General features: G+C 37.6%; 1 protein-coding gene across 4 annotated transcripts in view; it reads right to left on the reverse strand.

Moving 5' to 3' along the window:
* Nucleotides 1-2,815: 2,815 nt before the first annotated feature.
* CDS1 (CDP-diacylglycerol synthase 1) overlaps nucleotides 2,816-22,896 on the reverse strand; it is a 71,003-nt gene continuing 50,922 nt past the window's right edge. For 2 of the 4 annotated variants that reach the window (XM_082391159.1, XM_082391160.1), the window contains 7 exons: nucleotides 22,301-22,383; nucleotides 20,423-20,510; nucleotides 17,985-18,053; nucleotides 15,036-15,188; nucleotides 13,283-13,402; nucleotides 11,122-11,225; nucleotides 2,816-5,662 (listed from right to left, as the gene is read on the reverse strand). In XM_082391159.1, the coding sequence (XP_082247285.1) occupies nucleotides 5,533-5,662; nucleotides 11,122-11,225; nucleotides 13,283-13,402; nucleotides 15,036-15,188; nucleotides 17,985-18,053; nucleotides 20,423-20,510; nucleotides 22,301-22,383 (747 nt within the window). In that variant the 3' untranslated portion in view covers nucleotides 2,816-5,532. The remainder of the gene's footprint in view (nucleotides 5,663-11,121; nucleotides 11,226-13,282; nucleotides 13,403-15,035; nucleotides 15,189-17,984; nucleotides 18,054-20,422; nucleotides 20,511-22,300; nucleotides 22,384-22,896) is intronic. The other 2 variants (XM_082391161.1, XM_082391162.1) reach the window with 2 other exon arrangements.

Consider the following 22,896-nt stretch of genomic DNA (forward strand, 5'->3'; position numbering starts at 1 on the left):
CTAAGTGAAAGAAGCCAATCTGAAAAGGCTGCATACTGTATGATTCTAACTATATGACATTCTGGAAAAGGCAAAACAATGGAGACAGTAAAAAGATCAGGGGTTGGGGGTGTGTAGGAGGAATGAATAGGGGAAGCACAGAGGATTTTTAGGGCAGTGAAAATCCTCTGTATGGAACCATAATGATGGGTACATGTCATACATTTCTCCAAATCCAAAGAATGTACACTACCAAGAATGAGCCATAATGTGAACTACGCACTTGGGTGACTTTGATGTGTCACTGTAGGTTTATCAGTTGTAACAAATGTACCATTCTGGTTGGGGATACTGACAGTGGGAGAGGCTCTGCATGTGGTAGGCAGGGCTGGAGGGTGGGGCAGAGCAGAGGGTATATGGGCAATCTCTGTGCCTTCCCCCCAGTTTCCCCATGAACCTTAAACTGCTCTAAATTGTCTTTTAAGAATGAAGGAAAAAAACAAAGCCACAGCCTTGGAGAAAATATTTGTAAGTCATATATCTGATAAGGGATTTATATCCAGGATATATAACAATATCTTACAACTTAAGAAAAAACATCACATGTAAAAATGTGCAAAGATAGGAACAGAGATTTTATCAAAGAAGGTATACAAATGGCACATGAAAAGATGCTCAACACCAATAGCCATTGGGGAAATGCAAACTAAAACCACCTTGCACACCAGCTAGAAAGGCTATCTTTAAAAAGACAAAGCTGAGTTTTGGTGAGGACGTAGGGAAACTGGAACCTTGTACACTGCAGTAGGAATGTAAGATTGTATAGCCACTTTGGACAGTTTGGCCATTTCTTTAAAAGTTAAACATAAACTTACTATACGACCCAGGAATTCCACCCTAGAAATCTGACAGAAATGCAGACATGCCCACACGACATGTCCACAAATATTTACAGCAGCATTTTTCATAAGAACCAAAAATTGGAAATAACCCAAATAATCAACAGGTAAATGGATCAGCAAAATACAGTATTAATAAAAAAGAACAAAGTACTGATACATGCAAAAATATTATGCCAGACACAGAACACTACATAGTGTATGATTCTATTTACATGCAATGTCCAGAAAAGGCAAATTTATAGAGACAGAAAGCAAATCAGTGGTTGCCTAAAGCTGGGGGTTGGACAAACGATTAACTGCAAATGGGCATCAGGGAATTTTTTGGAGTGATGGAAATATTCTCAAATCCGAGGTGGTAATAGTTGCACAGTGTTATGGTACATAAACTATATCTCAATAAAGCTATTGGGGAAAAAAAACCCCAGAATTGCTAATGATTCAAATGCGTCTATCTTACCTGTACTAGCTGAAGCCTCTGGTTCCTTCACAAAGTTTTGAGATTTATTAAAACTGATCAAAAATATACTTAATAGATTACTCAAGAATGTTCTCCAAACTTATCACTTTTCTAGGTCCTGTCTGAAGTTTGACAATGAACCTTCTTGAATAGAAAACCACCTGGATCCATTAAACTCAAGCTGGACACACAGTGGAAAAGGAGGATATAAGAGCTTAAACCCCAAATCCATAACCTGTCGTCCTGTAAGTTTGACAGAGCAGTTTGACATTTCATTCTCTCCCTAAGAGGACACCTTTGGGCGGGCTGTCCCTCAATGATTTTCTCTCTCTGGGCAACAAGGCTGCTTTACCACCCATGTCCGTTGTACGCATTAGAGGACTAGACTGTATTCTCTCAGCTCATTTTGGAAACTCAATTTGCCATCAACAGATAACATTCCGTTTTTCGGCCCTTACTAAATGACTCTCCTTGTTATCTGATGATTCAAAAACATTCTCCCCTTCTGTGCAGGAAAAGGAAGACAATGGAATTAAGGTAGGACAGGCTTTTGATTTTGGTTAAATTGTCTAGATCTGCTTTTATTTGCAGCCACTACATGCAGATTCCCAAATAGAGCCCCCCACCCACGGAGTGAATTTTAAACTCTTAAGTACGTTTCAGGAGCCAGTGGCAAGATCTGGCTGTGGACTTTCTGCAGGACAGAAATCTCCTCCATGGAGGTCAGAATGATGGTGTCCATTCAAGGAACACTTACATTAACACTACCTAAATCAGATGTGACCAGACACGTGGTTACCTTTCTGTTTGGTCCCATCAATAATACTGTCTCTTCCCAGTGGAGACGGACAACAGGAGAGGAGCATATAGGAAGAAGAAAGGAACTCAGGATCAACTCCTGTATGTTGAACACAAAGGCACATTCATATGAGTTTTCACTTAACCCTTAAAACAACCCTAGGAACTAAGAATCATGAAGCCCATCTTAGAACCACACAAAATTGAAAACTGGGATGAGTGTGGAGGGGCTGTCCAAGAGACACAAATGGGAGCGTGCACAGTTGGTTCTTCAGACCCCAAACCTTTCATTTGTTCAGAAGCTTGAGGGCCTAGGGAGTTGCCGGCATTGAGCCAGACACTGGGAACACAGTGGCCATCAAAACAGACGCCACCCACTGTCCAAGTAGCTTAAAGCTCTAGTGGTGACTGGATCAAAGATTCACAAAAATAAATAACGTAATTATAAACTAAGAAGTACCCTAGAAATTCGGTGCTCTTTCAAGTAAGAGGACATCACCTCTCGACAAACACACATGTTCAGTGATCACCAGAACTTATTTATTCCCAGCCCTGAAGATGTCACTGTAGGTATCAGTGATGAAATATACACAGTATACAATATTTCTGTAGTTGTCATTTTGTAAAGACTAGTTGAATGTTTCCTCTCCAAAGAGAAAATGGCACAACAGAGTCAAAATGTGATTTGTTTCAGTTTTATTTTCCTATCTATCTCAGTTTCAGTAAAAGGTTCAGAGAACTGATTGACACATATCATAAGCTATCTATCTCCCACCCATATACAGTATATATACACTGTTTCCACTTTTTCTTTTCCCCTGAACAAGGTGATACTATCTTTGTTCAAACCAAATTACAAATGAAGAGATACTATAAATGAGAATAAAACGGTGGTGTGTGTGTGCGTGTAGGTGTGGTCTTTTTATTCTCAGACAGTAAAATGTATACCCACCACCACAAGGGGAAAAGCACGGAGGAAACATTTGTACTAAGCAGTTAGTACCATTAGAGTACCTCTCCAAATAGCAAATTTGGAACAATAAGCCATTACTGTAACGGAAGTTCCTAGTCTTTCATTTTTCTGCCATCACATTGCTACACTGGAATTTAAACCCTCTTCAGAGTGCAAATATAAAAATGATCAAAGTCAGGGTTTTATGGCAATCTTTGCTAAAGTATATTCTTGATAAAATATATTCTATTTTAATATACATGCTATAAAAGTACACTAAAAACGTCAACCTTTAGAGCGCTGTTAAGATTAAGAATTTACTTTTTTACATATAGAATAATATACACCCAACTCTAAATGTATTTGAGGATAGCTATTACTGTGACCCCAAATATTTCTAGCTTCATATTTTGTTTACCATAATATTGATTTTATAATATATATTCAGTAATGTGCTCATAATTCTGTTTTGCAGTGCCTCACTCATCACTTTAAAGAAAAATGCAGAGGGAACTGCGTATCTCCAAGTTCTTATGGTGCAATTCACCAAGTTTTCAACATAAGTTCCTATTACAAAATTTTCATTTTATTTTTAAAATTTTGGTAAGTAAATTCTTTTATGATCTACATTTGGAGCTTTTAATGCAGCAAGTAAATATGAGCAATGTTGAAAATTAACTTGAAGGTAGCCTGATTTTAAAAATGATCACTTCCTTCTGTAGTAACACCTCCAATGCCAATTCTAAATTTTTATGGAATAGTGTGAAATAATGCTGACAGTGGCGATGAACTGAGTGCATGCCAAACCAAGAAATGAGACTCTTGGGACTGACTTTAACTGTATCCACCGTAATCATGTAGTACACATGAGGCTGCTAGTTACAGATTACATCTGTGGAACCCAGGCATATCTGCGATTTTTTTTTTTTTTAAGTAGAGTAGTAGAACAGAAATATAAAAGAATTGAAATTTGTTTCTGATTTAAACAAAAATATTTACTCTTTTCATTAGCAAAACATTCTTTAAAATATATCTATCTATCTTTCCTCTGAACATTTAGCCAAGGAGCATTAGGCAATATTTGAAGGTTTCACTGCTGACTGTTCAATACAATAAATACAGCTGTAGAGAGCACACAGCAACAATAGCTTATTTACATCCACTGAGAAGAAATTTATTCTCATCTGGTTACAGTGTCCAGTCCACCAAAGGAAAGGTTTGGCATTCGTGTGCTTTTTGTTCTTGGTGGGAATCACTTCTGCTTGATTTTCATTGTTGAAAGAAAAAAAAAAAAAATCAGCTGATGGCCTCAGATTTTCTGACATGATGTGAAAGAAGAATGCGACAAAAATTAGCTGCTACCATGGAGTTAATCTGGGACTGGGTTTCCAGGCAGATCTCGCTTCTTCCCAGGTGAGTGTCCAGTGGGCTTCACGGGAACCAAGAGGTAGGTGCCCAGGACCCAGGCGTGCTGAGCCGCATCCAGAGACGGGTCACTCTCGCTCAGCTGAGCACCCCCTGCTCTGCCTCAGTCACCACCCCTACTCACTACCCTATGTACTGATGCTCGTGGCTACAGAACTTATGGAAACCAGTTCACAGGGAAACAAAAGCGGAGAACTCAACCGAGAGGTGGGCTATGCACGTGTCATCGTCCAGTGCTGCCTCCTGAGTTACTGTCTGTTGCGATCATGGGTGGAGGATGGGAACATGTGTTCTTCATAGCAGAATTCTCCTGTGTTTCTCTTGAAAGTTTTTGAGAAGGTTATGTTTTTCCAAACAATTCGATCAAAGTAGAGTGTGATGTCTGCTCTTTCTGGCAAACCAATAATGGTAGAAAATTCAGCCTCTCTCTTTTGAATTTCAAACTTACTTACCTACAAGTGGCATGTTTTTCCCTGGCAAATGATTACTTACTTCTTTGAAAAGTGGACAGTCTTTCTTTTTTGGATCCAACTCAGCCCTTCAGAAAATACTTCAGACTGAAAGAGGAGGAAGTAGAGGAGAACTAACTTCCTATTGTGCCTTACATAAAACATTTTGCTGAAATGAAGAGCAGCTCCGACTACAAAAGTAAATATTTGTGCAAAGGGCACACTGCCAGGTGCAATCTCAAGACATCCTCAATTTACTCATAGTGTTATGACTCTTTAAAACACAAGTCTTTTAAGTGATGAAACCTAGCAAGTAATGGGAAGGAAGTTAACATCAGAAAATACACTTAGAAAAAGTACAGGATATTTTGCCTGGCATTTGCTACTTATTTCATAACTTAGATCAAGTAAGTGTTAAATATTCACAGTAATTTCAGAGAAGAAACATTCATGTCTGTAAAACTTCAATCTATTGCATTTTCAACATTTTTCTGTACAATTACAAAATTTCATCTGTCGGTGCTTTCCTGTAGAATTCTTTACTGTCAGTCCTTCCCTCTCCAGATCCAGTTATACCTTCAAGGTGGGCTGTAGGATTCCCTTCTCAATGAGATGAGTCTTCAGCACTTTGTATACATTTAACTGCTGTTCTGGTTGAAGCACCAACAACTGCTGTAGCACTTTGCTGGGATTTGGACCCCTGATAACAGAGCAGAAAAGACAAAGTTCACACTATTATTTTAAGAGAGCTAAAGGAAGCATATACTTGTAATTTAAAATAAACCATGCATTTAAGTGCAGAGGATCAATCTTTACAGAATTGAAACAGCTCTTGATCAGAGCCCACTTTAATGCCCAACGTTAGTGTCAAAGGGAGAAAAAAAACCCTAGAACTATCTGCATTGAGAGGCGTACAGTCTAGATGTGGGAAGAATGCACAAACACAGAAGATGGGAACAGTATGAGGCAATTTAGGGAGTGCAAATCTAAGTTCCACAAAAAGGCAAGATTGGACAAGAGACACGGAAACCATTCTGTAAAAAAAAAAAAAAAAAGGACCATTCCTGGTAGATGAGGATAAACCAAAAGAGAACATGAAGACATAATTTAAGTCTTTAGCTTCAAAGAAACATCAGACAGGGAAGGTACTCCGTTGAAGAAATACTGTTGGGGAACTCTTCCTGAGCCCAGCCCTGAAGCCCCCACCTGGGATCTACAATGGGAACAACAGGCTTTTTTCAAAGAAGGTCTTAGGTAAACCCCAATATAGGAAACAAAATAAAAGCGGATCTGCTTTAGCAGGTGGAGAGTCCTGCCCGTCTTCCCCAGCAGCCCCACTGGGGAGGAAATAAGCCCAGGCAGTGTTAAGTAGAGTATCCACTGGGCAGTGACACTGCTCTCCAACAGGTATCATACCAGCCTGCACAGGGGCCTCTCCCTGGGTGGCTCCTCCAACATCCCCATGCCAGCCCTTCTCTCTGCACCCTCTGATGGTGCACTCTGGGTGAGAAAAGACCCCAACCAGGATTCCCACCCTCCAGAGACACCATGACAGTCAGGGGATTGCAGTTTCCTACCTTTTGCACTCTAGAACTCAACCCATTTATTATAAGCTGGAGATCACTTGTGTTTCTGAACTTACACTGCTAAAGTGCTATTTTGTTAAATTCAGAATGAACCTAATTCAGACTGTGATTAGATGTATTGTTCTTTGCAATTTCTACAATCCACTTGAATAGGAAAAGCAGAGTGGCCTTACTTTTTGTGGAGAGGGATTAGGGAAATCCAATGAGAAAAAACAAGATGGAGAATGGCGCAGAATTCTGAGAAAGACATTTACATGGGTAATTAAATTTATGACTTATTGCACAATAGCATGGATTAGCCGTCCCATAGGTCACTTTTGTACACGTGGCTCAACTCATTTGCCAAAAACCTGAAGCCATATGTCTCTCGCAGCTACAGTCTACTCAAGTCAGGACACAGCTTGCCGTACATGTCTTCAAAAGATTCAGCAACTTCCTAACATAAACCCAGAGTAGGGCCCACAGAGAAAAGGAAGGCTATTCTAGCAAGTTCAGCTAAATGCAAAATTGTCAGCAGGGGCTCCCAGCTAGTTGCACACTGGCTCTAGCACTGTATTTCTAATCGTCTAAATGTGTACTTTCAAATGGAGGACAACATGGCTCGGCAAGACTTTTCCCTACTGAGAGAACAGCAGATCCAAAAAAAAAAAGTATGAGTTAATGTTCTAAAAGCTGCCATCTTCTGCAAATAAAGAGTTCTAAGGATTTAAAGCCACTAATTACTAATACTCAAATATATCAGTAAATAAATCATATGCAAATGGATTAAATACTCCAATTAAAAAGACAAAGATTGTCAGCTGGGTTATAAAAAAACAAAGAAAATCCTTGTGAGAAGAGAAAAGAGAAACACTTTAAATATAAGGAAAAAGGCACGCAAAAAATAAAAGCATAGACAAAGAAATATTATGCAAACACTAATAAGAAGAAGGCTGATGTAGCTATACTTATATTCAACAAAATAAGCTTTAAACAAGTAGTATATAAAGATGGACATTATAGAACGATACTAAGAGTGATTCAACAGTGAGACACAAGGTCTAAATGTGTGGACACCTAATACAACCTCAACATATACAAAGCAGAAACTGGGAGATTCTGACAAAGCTCTCTTCATAACTGATACAGAACAAGCAGATGGAAAAACAAACCAAAAAATCAGTACAGAAGATTTAGCTAAACTTCACCCAGTTGACTTAACAACACTAATCCACAATGCATATTTGATTCATGTGCACATGCAGTGTATATCTGAGTAGACAATATGCCTGGGCACAAAGCAAGTCATGACAAATATTAATAAATACTGAAGTAATAAAGAGTATGTTTTCTGACCACAGTGGAATTAAAGCAAAAATCAATAAAGGAAGGAGAATGAGAAAATCTCCATTTCTTTGGAAGCAAATCAGTACACTTCTAAATAATCCCATGTCAAAGAAGATATAATACTGGAAATCAGAAAATATTTGTATCTGAATAATGAAACTACACATATAACATGTGGGATGAGAATACTTGAAAGTACTTAAAAAGAGCACTCAAAAAGCAGTAGTTAAGAGGAAATATATAATGTTAGATAAATATATTAGACAAGAAAGCTGAAAATCAGTAATCTAAGCTTTATCTCAAGAAGCTTGAGAAGGAACAGAAAATTGAACCTAAAGAAAGATAAAGGATGCAAAAACAGAAATATAGATCAATGGAACAGGATAGAAAGCCCAGAAGTAAACCCACGCACCTATGGTCAATTAATCTATGACAAAGGAGGCGAGAATATACAATGGAGAAAAGACAGTCTCTTCAATAAGTGGTGCTGGGAAAACTGGACAGCTACATGTAAAAGAATGAAATTAGAACATTCTCTAACACTATACACAAAAATAAACTCAAAATGGATCAAAGACCTAAATATAAGGCCAAACACTATAAAACTCTGAGAGGAAAACATAGGGAGAACACTCTTTGACATACATTGCAGCAATATCTTTTGGGATCCACCTCCTAGAGTAATGAAAATAAAAACAAATAAGTAAACAAATGGGACCTAATTAAACTTAAAACCTTTTCCACAGCAAAGGAAACCACAAACAAAATGAAAAAATCCACAGAATGGGAGAAAATATTTGCAAATGAAGCGACTAACAAGGGATTAATCTCCAAAATATACAAACAACTCATGCAGCTCTATGTCAAAAAAAAAACACAACCCAATCAAAAACTGGGCAGAAGATCTAAATAGACATTTCTCCAAAGAAGACATACAGATGGCCAAGAAGCACATGGAAAGATGCTCAACATAATTAATTATCAGAGAAATGCAAATCAAAACTACAATGAGGTACAGCCAGAAAAAGGAACAAAATTGGGTCATTTGTAGAGACGTGGATGGATCTAGAGACTGTCATACAGAGTGAAGTAAGTCAGAAAGAGAAAAACAAATACCGTATATTAACGCATATATGTGGAACCTAGAAAAATGGTACAGACGAACCGGTTTGCAGGGCAGAAATAGAAACACAGATGTAGAGAACAAACGTATGGACACCAAGGGGGGGAAAGTGGCGGGGGGGTGGTGGTGGTGGTGGTGTGATGAATGGGGAGATTGGGATTGACATGTATACATTAATATGTATAAAATGGATAACTAATAAGAACCTATAAAAAAATTAAATAAAATTCAAAAATTAAAAAAAAAACTACAATGAGGTATCGCCTCACACCAGTCAGAATGCCCATCATCAAAAAGTCCACAAACAATAAATGCTAAAGAGGGTGTGGAAGGGAACCCTCCTACACTGTTGGTGGGAATGTAAATTGGTAAACCCACTGTGGAGAACAGTACAGAGGTTCCTTAAAAAATTAAAAATAGAACTACCATATGATCCAGCAATCCAACTCCTGGGCATATATTCAGAGAAAACCATAATTCAAAAAGATACATGCAACCCCAATATTCGCTGCAGCACTATGGTACAATAGCCAAGACATGGAAGTAACCTAAATGTTCATTGACAGAGGAATGGATAAAGAAGATGTGGTATATACATACAACGGAATATTACTCAGCCATAAAAAAGAACAAAATAATGCCATTTGCAGCAACACGGATGGACCTAGAGATGATCATACTAAGTAAAGTAAGTGAAGTAAGTCAGACAAGGACAAATACCATATGATATCATTCATATGTGGAATCTAATTTTTAAAAATGATACAAATGAACTTATTTACAAAACAGAAACAGACTCACAGATTTCAAAAACAAACTTATGGTTACCAAAGGCAACACATGGTGGGGGGGCCGATAAATTAGGAGCTTGTGATTAACATACACACACTACTATATGTAAAATAGATAACCAACAAGGACCTACTGTATAGCACAGGGAACTCTACTCAATATTCTATAATAACCTATATGGGTAAAGAGTCTGAAAAAGAATGAATATTTGTATAACTGAATCACTTTGCTGTACACCTGAAACTAGCACAGCATTGTAAATCAACTATAGGGCAATACAATTTTTAAAAAAGATAAAGGAATGAAAGATGAGAGTAGACATCAATGAAATAGAAAACAAATACACAACAGAGAAAGTTAAAGTCAGAATTTGATTCTTTGAAAAGATTAATGAAATAGATAAACTCCTAACAAGACTGCTCAAGGAAAATAAAAGTTAATGCAAAAATGCTCACACTACTATGGGTATATATTTAAAATGCATATTTAGGGACCTATAAATATGAGTTTCAATCCACATAACTCTAAAGGAAATACAGGTTTTCTAGGCTCAGAGACCATGGCATATAAATTTAACATGTGGTTGATGTGGTTAGCTTTCACACCTCAAACTGGCATTTCAGGGCAGATCCAAAACATTAAAGTGTAGTAATGAGAATAAAGCACCCCATATAAAACAGCAGCACCCTCCACCTAGCCCCTCCCCGCCTCTCCACTCCCCACCCCCACCCCATACACACCCATAATCCCGCAGACTGCTCTGTGTTTCTCCGTGGCTCTTATAACCACCAAGCAAGCTACATTTGTTTGTTCTCCACTTCTGCCCCTTCTCCCTCCAACTCCCCAGTCAGAAAATAAGCCCTGAGGACAGGAACTTGGTTTGTTTTGTTCTCTGCTACATCCGTGCCCAGAACATTCCCCAACACATAGCAGGCACTCAAGCAATAACTGGTGGACCGGACGAATCATTATGTCCTCCTCCTCTTTAAATAACTCTTAGGGTTCACTGTCACCACAATGTCCACAGTTGAGAAATTAAATCTCCTGCTGTTCCAAATCTAGTACCATTCACCCACTCTAACTGAATCTTAACTCAGCCCTATTAGACTATGACATATACTAATACTATTTTTTTAACTTGTTGAAATGTAAGGGAAATAATTATAATCATACTGCCCAAGGCTACAGTGTGACACAGTTCCAGAAGCCACCATTCCCTTCGCGATTATAGATTACCAATGACAAAAAAGTAACTAATTCAAACTAATGCCTATCGAAATGAGAACTCCAAGAAATCATCTAATAAAACATTTTTTAAAAATCTAGAAGTACCTTATAAAACTTGTGATGTACACATGCACAAAAGTTGCCATCAAATACTGACAATCAAATCTGTCCATTATCCCGCCATGTCCAGGAATGGTGTTTGCAAAATCCTTCAGAAAAAAACAAACGTATGAGTAACTTTTCAAAAAAATCACCTGCTATGAAATTCCTATCTGTAAATGTCTCCTTGACATCATGGACTTGAAGGAAAATACTTTACTATTGGATTTTCCCACTAAATACAAACTTATTAGAACATGTCCAACAGATTAAAACTGTATATTTGGAATATGTGCCCATGTTAGAATGATTACTGAACTGACCCACAGCTTTCAAATAACACTAATTAAATATTATTTAAATCTAGCACTAACATTTTTTAGTTAATAAAACTTTTTCTAAATCAAAAATGCTATCAGCTATTACTAATCTAATCTTATAGCCTGCTCTTCTGTTTAATCAGAAACTATTTGGGGAGCTATTTTAGTGTTTTTGACAGATATACAACTGGTTCTAGCTCATGTTTATCCTAATGGTTCTTACTCTGAAATAAATATTTTACTACTGTGATAAATATTTCTTTTTTTTATGTGTTGGGGTAAAAAGGAAATCAAAATAGATAGTTCATTTGGGACATGTTTAGTCCATTAAATGGCCAAATTAAGGGAATGGTTAGTAAGCCTCTGCAGATTGACCCTGTATAGATCCATCCACACGTGTCAGGGCCCAGGAAATGGAAATGACTAATTGTCCTTCTTGTTTACTCAAGCAGCCTAAAAACCTCTAAAATGCAACCTTCATTTCAGACATGAAAAGAAACCTCACCATTCACCAAGAAACCTTGGACTGGAGACCATTAAAGATCATTCTAAACATAACATTTCTCTGTTTAAAACAATTACTGAAAAACTCTTTGGTTAATTTTTGCCAACACATTTCCTTCCTTCTCTTCCCTACTAACCCAAGCACAATAGAGCCGTGGTAACTCCATCCCGCTTTGCTGTTTGCTGCCTTTACAGGCCTCTCGTCTTGCATAGCTACTGCTACGGTTCTTTGTGGATGTGTATTATCTCCCCTGGTAGGTGGTGAGCATCATGAGAACGGGGACAACATCTTGTACACTTTTGTATACTGCATTCCACCTAAGCTAGTATCTTCCCCATTGCAAGTGCTCGCTGAGTTCGCGTATTTATTTCCCTGGCCTCTGGGATCTGGCCACCACTCTCTGCAGTCTGATTGCCTACTCCCTACCATGGCCACAGTGTTCCTCTTCCCCTTCCAGCGGCTTATCTCCTCTACTCCTTTGCACTTGCTGGAACTCCCTTCCTTCGATTTCTCTGCAGGACTCATTCTCTTCCTTTCCTGATATCCCTGCTCAAACGCCACCTCCTCAGAGAAGCCTGCCCTGACCACCCCACCTTCAGTAGCCACTCTCTAACTCCCAATGGCACACATTCAGTCTTAACTTAGTAAAGCCATGTGAGGAGAGTTGAGATAATAGGCCAAATATATCTCACTTTACAAGAATTTAACTTAAACAAAACATAGGGCTAATTTTAAGTATCTGGAACAGGGATCAGCAAACTATGTCCCACAGACCAATTCCAGCCTGCTGCCTGTTTCTCGTAAGTAAAGTTTTATTAGAACCCAGCCACACCCATTCATTGATGTATTGTCCACGGGGCTCTCACACTACAGTGGAAGACTTCAGAACTGAGTAGTCTGCAATATTGCTGCTATTAGCGTATGATTTGGCCCTTTACAGAAAGAGTTTGCTGACCCCTGGCCCGGCAGAATGGACAGTTACATATCCAAAGGCTCTCTTGCACTTCCCTTCACTTGAGACTGTGACAGGACACTAAACTTAGACAATTCATAGCTGGATTCTTGGATCAACACTTGAAGGACCAAGATTCTGTGTCTGTCCCAGCATTAAGTGACACATGCCATTTCTAGAAAAGGGGTGATATAACACTTTAAAATGTATTAACACGGCATGACCAAAACGTAACAAGAAAGAACATACTCTGTGAGGCTGACACAAATAGGGTGGAAAAGTTTTTGCCCAGGGGCTTAATGCGGGAGACCAAAAGAGAACCAAATTCCGACTATATTACATTCTCTAATTATATTCTGTAACACTGTAACAAAGAATCTAAACACACACCTTGATTTTGAAAGCTCTTTTGAATCCGCTGGCAAAGAATCCTCCAAATGGGCCAATCAAAGATGCAAATGTGGAAAGAGCAATGCTGTGTATCTGGAAAGGATACAAGCTTACTGTTTCCTAAAGAGGGGAAAAAAAGGAGAGGGGTTGGGGCTAACTGCATGAAAAATGTATTCGAGCACGCCACCTAAACTCAGAGCCATTATACATAAACACTAAGTCAAAGCACATGCCATATTTTTGTTAATTTCACAAACTTTCAAGATCATAGGAAAAAATAAATGTGTAAGCTCTCTTAACCATTCTCTGCTTATTCAGCCAGCACTCCCTATTCCCTCTGTAAGCGTACTGAAAGCGCCTGGTGTGCTAAAATCTGATAGGCTACTCTTCTAATTTGTCTAGAAACTTCTACATCACTTGGGTCGTAGGCTTACCAAGAATCAGTTAATTTCTGACAATGTTTTTTACCAGTAGCACTTTGTTTTTGTAATTATATAATGTATTTTGTATTTGTATTTTATTTCACTTTAATTTTATATGACAAATGAGGGAAAAGTTGGTCTTTCTCTTAAAATTAAGTTAAATGCTGTGGAAACACCTGAAAATAAAATGCTTAAAAAGACTACCAAAATTAGCATCAGCAAGACAATTATAAAAGATTTGGGGAGGAAACCATAAACATTGAGAAGGATTCTGCAGTCAAATTATTTTGTAAATTCTTAGTTCTTACTCCACTTTAAATAAACTGAAACTACAAATTGTAGAGAGTGCATAATGGGTGTGGTTTAAGAAAGATCACTCCAATCTTTGGACCTGTTCGCAAAGGAGCGGCCTTGCCCCAATCAAAGATTAGCAGTATCAAAGAGTTTTACAGTAGATAATAGATGGCTTGGACACTGAAAAAATTCTTGGAATCAATGTACTGAGCCCTCAAGTAGAGAAATAATTTGTTGGTTAACCTTCTTCTCAAAAATTAACTTTAGTTAAAAGTTAAATATTTCAGGGAATTCCCTGGAGGTCCAGTGATTAGGACTTGGCGCTTTCACTGCCAGAGCCCAGGGTTCAATTCCTGGTCAGGGAACTAAGATCCCGCAAGCTGTGTAGCACAGCCAAATAAATAAATAAATAAATAAATGTTTCAGATACATTCATGTGCACACACACACACACACACACACACACACACACACACACACACAATTATTTGATTCCCCACTTTAACCAACCACCCACTAGTCATGGTAGCGTAGATCAGCAGGGATCTACTGGACAGCATGTCAACATCCTTCAAGGTTGCCTTTAAATGGCAGCAGTGTGCTTCTGGAAGGGAAACTGATTTTTAGAAACAGCAGCTTTCTGTACTAGTAAAAGTCCCCTAAAAATCAAGTAATTCTTGAGCTGGTGAATTTTAATTAAGTTTTAAATTGAGTCAATTTATACCAGTTACACGTGAAACTCATTATAACTCGTTTGATTTGTAGAAATCTAAGAGACATTTAAAAATGTTTTCAGGATAAATTACCACCACTATTCAAACCATTAGGCAAGTAAGTTTCTAACAGACAACTGGTTTGTGATAGTAATATTCACTTTATATACAAAAAAGGGAAATCACAAGGGGATAGAATAGATGATTGATGCCAAGCAGACAGTGATCTGTATTAACAGAGTTAAAAATTCTGCAGAAATCGATCTCTTGCAATAAGTGAAGCTTAATCTTTGGGAGGGAGGATCCTCACCATGTTTATCTTACCCGTCTCAACAATGCCTTCAAAAAGGGAGGAAGTGAATAACTCTGAAGCTGGAAAAGTTCTGAGGGTTCACATTCTGTAACGAAGGAGTTTACATCACTTCGGTATTCCACCGGGCAGACAAAGTACTGGTATTTGGATAACACGTAAGCGGCCTAAATAACAAAGCAAGCATTCGTAAAACATTGAATGAAAATATATGTATGTATGTGTGTGTGTGTGTGTGTGTGTGTGTGTGCGCGTGTGTGTATATATATAAAATTTTTTAAACGTATATATGTTATGTGTCAGAAAGGCCAGAAACAGAATGCCAAATTTTCCTCGCATTCACATCCTGCCATGTATTTTCAAAGTTAAATGACCATAACCGATGGAATTAAAAGACTTTAAAAAGCCATTAGAAAACAAAAGTTTTTGGAAATCAGTATGATTATAATCTCAGTATAACCACAATAAAAAGAGGGAAGGGGAAAGTGAGAAAATGAAGCCGATTTGAACATTTAGACAAGCATTATAGCAAGGTTTTACTTTTTTTAGGAACACATATTTAAAATGTCAGCAGAACCTAACAATTATAAAGGTATGGGAGAGTACAGGACTAAAGTTTCTTGCATAAAGGTTATACTAATTTCATCAATTAAAAAAATAAACAGTGATTCAAAATTACTAAGAAAACAGCACAGGTGAAAAACACCATTGTTCTTAACCAACCCAGACAATGTTGACTAAATTATTCTTTCCCTGGACACATCACTGCAATTTTTAAAACTAGCTGTCCTCAGCCATGGAAGAAGATACATAAAAACAAAATATCTTATTATAAATTTAAATTGCTAGACAATAGTTCATTTTCTTTTTTTTACAGACATTCACACCATTATACTGCTCAAGAATGGTTAATAGAAGTGCAAATATGACACTAGAAATGGATATAAATTGATTTTGCTTCCAAACAACCAGTTTCCTCAAAATTACTTATTAAAAAAATATATAAGCTCCCCCCTCCTTATTTTGTCATGCTTACATTCTTATAGGATAGCTCTTTATTTTCTTCCAGTGATATGGCTGTTCTTGTAGTATTTCTAAATTGTCTTTAATGATACCAGATTCTTGTAGTATTATTTAACTTAATAATCCCTTCTTCATAATGTATAATCATTGGACAGGACCAGATCCCTTTTCATTATTCTGTTCATCAGTTATTACTTCATTGATATTCTACCAAATAAACACTGGAATAATTTTAATTCTATTGCAATTTTCATTGAGAATGAACTACACTGATAAACAGGAATTATGGTGGTTTTCCCATCCAGCCTGGCCCATTTCCATTTATTTGTATATTTGCTCCCTCTCAAAGCTCCATGTTGTTATTAGTCACTCTATATTTGGCTATAGAATATATTCTAGAACTGTGAGGGACAAGACTCTTAAAAAATTAAACTTCCTGACAGTAATTTTTTTTGGTATATTTATCTTATATCCAGCCATTTTTCTGTGCCTTTTTTGATTTCTCACAAGACACCTTTGAATAAAAACCTAAATTCCATAATTGTACGCTAATTTTTAAAACATTAACAATATCCATTATTCACAGCTAAAAGTAAACATCAATTGTTTTCAACAAGCTTCTCCTGTAAACTGGAGTCACAGCAGGAAGCACCCACCAGGCCAAGCAGCTGGCATGTGTTAAAGAGACAGAACTCTTCAATATCATTTGCATTCTCTGCTTTTACTCAAAGCCACCACCTGTCCCAGCACCTGTGCACCCACAAGGCAGAACAGCTGTTAGAAACTACCAAAACACAAGAGCGGGTCTTAAGCCTAGCTTTATATGAGAATCAGCTGAGGGAGTTAATTGACCTGGGAGAGGGCTGGGACATACGTGTTGTGTCAGCTCCCCAGGTGGTTCTGATATGAGGCCAGGATGAGAGTTACTGGGCTATAGAATACAGGCATACCTCGTTTTATTGCACTCACTTTATTGTGCTTCACAGGTATTGTGTTTTTCACAAATTGAAGGTCTATGGCAACCCTGCCTCAAACCAAGTCTAATGGCACCATTTTTCCAACTGCAAGACTTCAGTGGCGGAAGTAAACTACAGATGTGGTAAACTAGCAAGAGAATTAGAAGTGGAGCCTGAAGAGGGGAATGAATTGCTGCAATCTCATTATAAAACATTCACAGATGAGGAATTACTTCTTATGAATGAGTAAACAAAGTGGTTTCTTGAGATGAACTCTATTCCTGGTGAAGATGCAGTGAAGACTGCTGAAATGACAGCCAAGGATTTAGAACATTACATAAACTCAGTCAATAATTCAGCCGCAGGGTTTGAGAAGACTGACTCCAACTCTGAAAGAAGTTCTACTGAGCAGGGTGAAGTGCTATCAAACAGCCTTGCGTGCTACAGAGAAATCCTTCATGAAAGAAGAGACAATCGATGTGGCAGACCTCCTTGCTGTCTTATTCAAGAGACTGCCTCAGCCACCCCACCTTCAGCAACCACCACCCTGATCAGTCAGCAGCACCAACATCAGGGCAAGACACCCCCCGCCGGCAAAAAGATTATGGCTCACTGAAGGCTCAGATGACGGTTAGCATTTTTTAGCCATAAAGTATTTAAAATTAAGGTATGTACACTGTTTTTTTTTAGACTTAATCTAGTACACACTTAATAGACTACAGTATAATGTAACTGTAACTTTTATAAGCACTGGGAAACCAAAACATTCACGTGACTTGCGTTATAGCAATACTCGCTTTATTGTGGTGGCCTGGAACTGAAGCTGCAATATCTCTGAGGTATGCCTGTGGATTCTGTCTAGTGGGTTTCAGTTAATACATTATTAGCATTTTCTGGTTTAATTCTTTTAGGTTCAGAATAGACTAATAAACTTGCTACCACTTTTCAAAATATAAATAAAATAAAAATCCTAGTGAAACTCACAATGAATCCAAAGATGACTGTGGAAAAGAAACCGCCAATGAATCCTTCCCAAGTCTTTTTAGGAGACAACTGAAAAAGGCCAAATAAAATTAGAAAGAGTTACTGCACTCACAAAACACACAGATACATATGTTCAATAAATTCCCCTAATACCTTGTACCTCTCTCCTTTTTTTCGTATTGGAAAGGCTTTGCAACCCTTTTTCCTTCAGTCCATGATGGTGATTTATTTGTGCAAATCTCTCTAGTAGAGTCGAACACATATTAGGCCTTCAGACATCCTACATACTGTGAATATGTTTGTTTCTGTAAATAGCCTCAATTTGCTTTTTTCACTCAAAGGACTATAACCTCTATGCTGAAATAATTGTCCCATGATGTTCATGCTTATATAAACCCCCAGAATAATGTAATAAGGATGAGATATATTCATTTATTCAAAGTATACATGGTTTGTGTTGACCTACTACTGATCAAAAATAGAATGAGTATAACAAAACATGGATTCTGCAGCACCCCAGATTTTCATATATTCCCAAATGCCAAGCTTATAACAGTCCTCTTTCTAAAATGGCAAAAAGCTCCATAGCCCTAGGTACAGTATTTGCCTCACAAGTATGCACATATCCTCCCTCCTTTAGTCACTATATATGTCTTTCTCGATGAAGAAACATATTGGGCTTCTGAGAATACTGTTTGTTTCAGATTCCGGCTATTGTTTATTAGTCCATGGAGCATTCAGGGAGAGAAATCTGGAGGAAAGTCTGGAACTTGGTGAAGCAGGGGCAGGAGAAAAAGATTTAGGAGTCGACAGTGCTAACTGGCTGAGGCGCTCTGTAAGAGAAGGACTCAGGACGGGGCCATGATCATCAGGAGATCACTGACGGCCTCTGTGACATTCCTTTCAGTGGATCAATGGGAACAGAAGCCAAATAAATATCAGAGGGAAGTTTCTGAGATAGAAATGGGTGATATGCTAAACTACATGAGCTCTTGTCCTGAAGTTCATAAAGCACCAAGCCTTTCTTGACCAATCTGACAACAATTCCGCCATAGAGAAGTGACTGATATACACTGTCTCCTAGGATAATTCAGTATTACTGTCATGAAGTAGGAGTTGACTCAAATTCAGAAGTGCCTGCTGATTATTTTAAAGATAGCTCATTGAATTAAATTGACCCATATCATATTGATTTAGGGGTTAACTTGCTTAATTACATCTGCATATATTATACAACTAATCCAGCCTGGTAATTCACTAGAAATTGATGTTCAAAATCAGACAGTGAGATTCTTCTACAGCCTCTGAGGGCTCCTAAGCCAACAACTTCTCAGCTGGTATAAAAGCCTTGACTACTTCACCACTTGCTCTTGTGCTGAAATAAGCTTTAGAGGCTTTAGAAATGTATATAGCTTGTTGGCCAGTATCCCCACAGCTCAGCTTAATGCTGTGTGCTGGACTCCTTTGTGGGGAAGAATTTAAGGAAGGTGTTTTTGAAGGACAGGCTGTCCACGCACTCCTCTAGGAATGATAAACTATCCTTACATCGCTCTGAACAAAACAGGTTTTCTATCTGAACAATTGTCTCAGTCCCTCCATAAATGCCTTCATGTGATAACATCAAAATAGCCAATTAATGCATTTGTCAGAATGTTATAAAAGACTTTGCCCAATATCTGAACTGAGTGAATCCTATATGTAGCCCCAACGTGAAAAGCTTTTTTATTTTTATTTTTAGAAGAAATCAGTTCTAGAAAAAGGTCTGTTTTTCCATGAGGAGTTGGTTTCTTTCTTTCTTTCCCAAGATGGGAACTGTATAAATTACTTCATTTTCTTCTTTGCCTCCATTGACTGTAAACAGAACCAAATCTAAGGCAAAACCACATGGTCTCCTCATGTGTACTTTCCTGTCCCTTATCTTCACTTTTCCTTATCACTTGCATCATTCATCAGCGTTTTATTGTAGGACCTCAAATTTTTTTTTTAAACAAATTTGGGTATAAAAGTCTTACAAATGGACATGAGTATGTGACGATGGTATAATATACACTCTCAAACAATCTGGTGAAGGAGGAGATAAATGAGATGGCTTGAGAGGAAAGCAGAGTCAAGGACAGGCCTGTTTAGAGGGTTGTTGGGAAGCAGAATAAAGGACCGCACGACAGCCAAGGGAAAGAAACCAGCAAAAAGATGACATGAGCCTTCATGGGAGAGGGGAAATGACCGAGGAGCCAAGAGAATACCTGATGAAGAACCCAGATGGAATCACTGGGAAATACAGATCACTGCCTCTGCACTGTGGCTGCTGAGGGCAACTAAGGAAAATCAAAGCACCTCGGAAGTCAAAAATGTGCAACAGCGCCAAATTGCTGGGAATTTCTCCAGTGGCTAATCTTTTAGGTTATGGTCAGGGTTTGCTTGTGGTATTTTTCCATTACCTTAATTAATGGAGTTCTTCCAAAAAAAAATCCAAAAAGGTAAGCAGTTATGTCATTGCAAATAACACTTGATATTGGAACAAGGAACCTTAAAAAAAAAAAAAAAAGCAGAAGAAAGTCCATATGATTAAGTGGCAACTATTTCTACAGGTTATGACTCATAATGAACCAATGCAATAACCCTTTGGATTACATTGCAGCCTAGCCCAGAACATAGCATGTACTAAAAGATTAATTAATAGACACAATAAATACCAACCAAATTTGCCCATTTAGCAATTAAGCAGAGCAAAATCTATAAACATACGAGAAGAACATTGCTAATGAAAATATTCAATAATCAACTTAACTTTAAAATTAAACAATCAATTTCTATAGCTATGGACTTTCAAGTTTCAGTTTTATGAGGAATGCCAACCAAAAACTGTCACTCGCCATCTGGCTCTACAAGGATTAGGTCACTAGCCACTGCAGTCGCTGACCTCCAACACACCCTGAAAGGAGTTCAGGGTGGAGATCAGGAATGGGGCACTGTGTGCTCTGGGAAAAAACTGGCAGAACAGGCCTTCAGAGAGTTAGATATTTTTGGAAGATGATTTTATGAGCCCCATTTCTTACATCTTCTTATACCTAGAAAAGCACTAAAATCATTAATGGAGGCATCTGGTCCTCGTGACCAGCAGCAACCTTCTGCCAAAATGTGTGCTTGATGGCACGTGCCCCCTTCACTAAAACCATGTATTACTGACCTCCCCTCCGACCTCTCCGCAGCAGTCCCTCAGAGCTATCTGAGACGCTGTCTCCCAGGCTATAGTCCTCATTTGGCTCCAAATAAAACTTAACTCACAACGCTCACGTTGTGCATTTTTTTCAGTTGACAGGAACAAGTTACAATGGTATAGAGAATTTTTTAAAAACAGCCTTTCAAAAGAGAAACGAATCATTTGTTCAGACAGAGTATAATCTGATAAACTTACACCAAGCTCTTAATACAAACTCTTTCAGGAAAAAGTATCAATTTTAATACTATCTTAGCCTGTAGTTGCATTAAACCCTACTAACTGTACAGAACCTACTAATTTCAGTAACTGCCTCCCATCAACTAAAAGTTTGTATATGGAAAACGATCTTAAAATGATTCCAGTTGTTTACACACACATACATATCTTGGTTAAAAAAACACAAACCTGTCAAGGGAACAAATTTATCTTGAATAAACCCATCAATTATAGAAGATTTTAATTACTGTATTTTAAAAGAATGTGGAGAAAATATAGTCAGATTTCTTAAAATCTTAAGTTTTTCTCCATTCTTATTTTTAATTTATAATAATTGTTACAATTTAAGCTAATTTTTAACTGATAAAAATGCTTTCTGAATCTGCAACCCACTGCTTATATAGCAAGTAACTCCAAATACCTGAAATCTGGACACCAACTCCTATTATAAAGGCAGAGTAGAACTTACCCAACTTTCACATTGTTTGCTAAAAAGCAAACTTTCCCTTTTTTCCTTTTTTTCTTTTTTTTTTTTTGCATCCCACATAAACAATACACTCTCTTTAAACGCAATTCTTTGTTTTTTAAAAAAAAGTCATATTAAGGTGTAGTAACACCTGAAAATGTAATTAATTGTTTGGCGCTTTTATGAGGACTTCCTGCATTTTATTTGAAACCCGAATAAGGAAGTTTTCAGTTGTTAACAAAGCATTTGTCTTCAGTTGTCAAATAGTAAGCAAAACTCAGTAAGCTATTTTAATGGAACAGAGCAACAACAAATAGTACATTTTAGTAGAAATCTGTAAGACATTGTCCAATGTAAAAGAGCTTTAAAAGTGCTATGACTTAAATATAAAGCAGCATAATACTGTCCCCTTACCATATCATGCCTTCAAACAGATTTTGGATGACAAGATGTGACTGAGTAACTGTTATCAGTAAAGTGACATGAGTCCATGCGAACTGTTAATAGCACAACAATACAACAATTAGTGAACACAACGGATCAATGCAGCCCACGAAGCAATTTTGAAACACAAATTTCTAGCATGACTGTTGGTCACATTTCATAAGATAAGGTCATACAAAATAAATGCCGTTAGTAAATTACATTCATTTTGGTGCCTACTGAGATCTGAAAACCATGAACACATTTAACAAAGTAACCTTAATTTATACACAAATGGAATGCTAATAATACTGAGATACACTAAGTTTTAAAAAGACAAATTAAAAAATAAACCATAATCTTGAATCACGAGATTAAAATGATAATGAGAAGTTTATGGTGTTGCTATGGCATTTAGATAGAAGCTAAAACTCTACTCTGGCTGCATTCTCTAGTTATTAGAAATGCTAAAAACGATTTTTCTCTGAGTTCACTATGGTACCATTTTCCCATAAAGAGTTATTTCTAACTTCAAATGATTCAAACCAGCAGGGATCAATTGCCCTTAAACTCAATCTTTTCATACT

The sequence above is a fragment of the Balaenoptera borealis genome (genome assembly GCF_965194805.1).
Source record: "Balaenoptera borealis genome assembly, chromosome: 4".
NCBI classification, from domain to species: domain Eukaryota; kingdom Metazoa; phylum Chordata; class Mammalia; order Artiodactyla; family Balaenopteridae; genus Balaenoptera; species Balaenoptera borealis.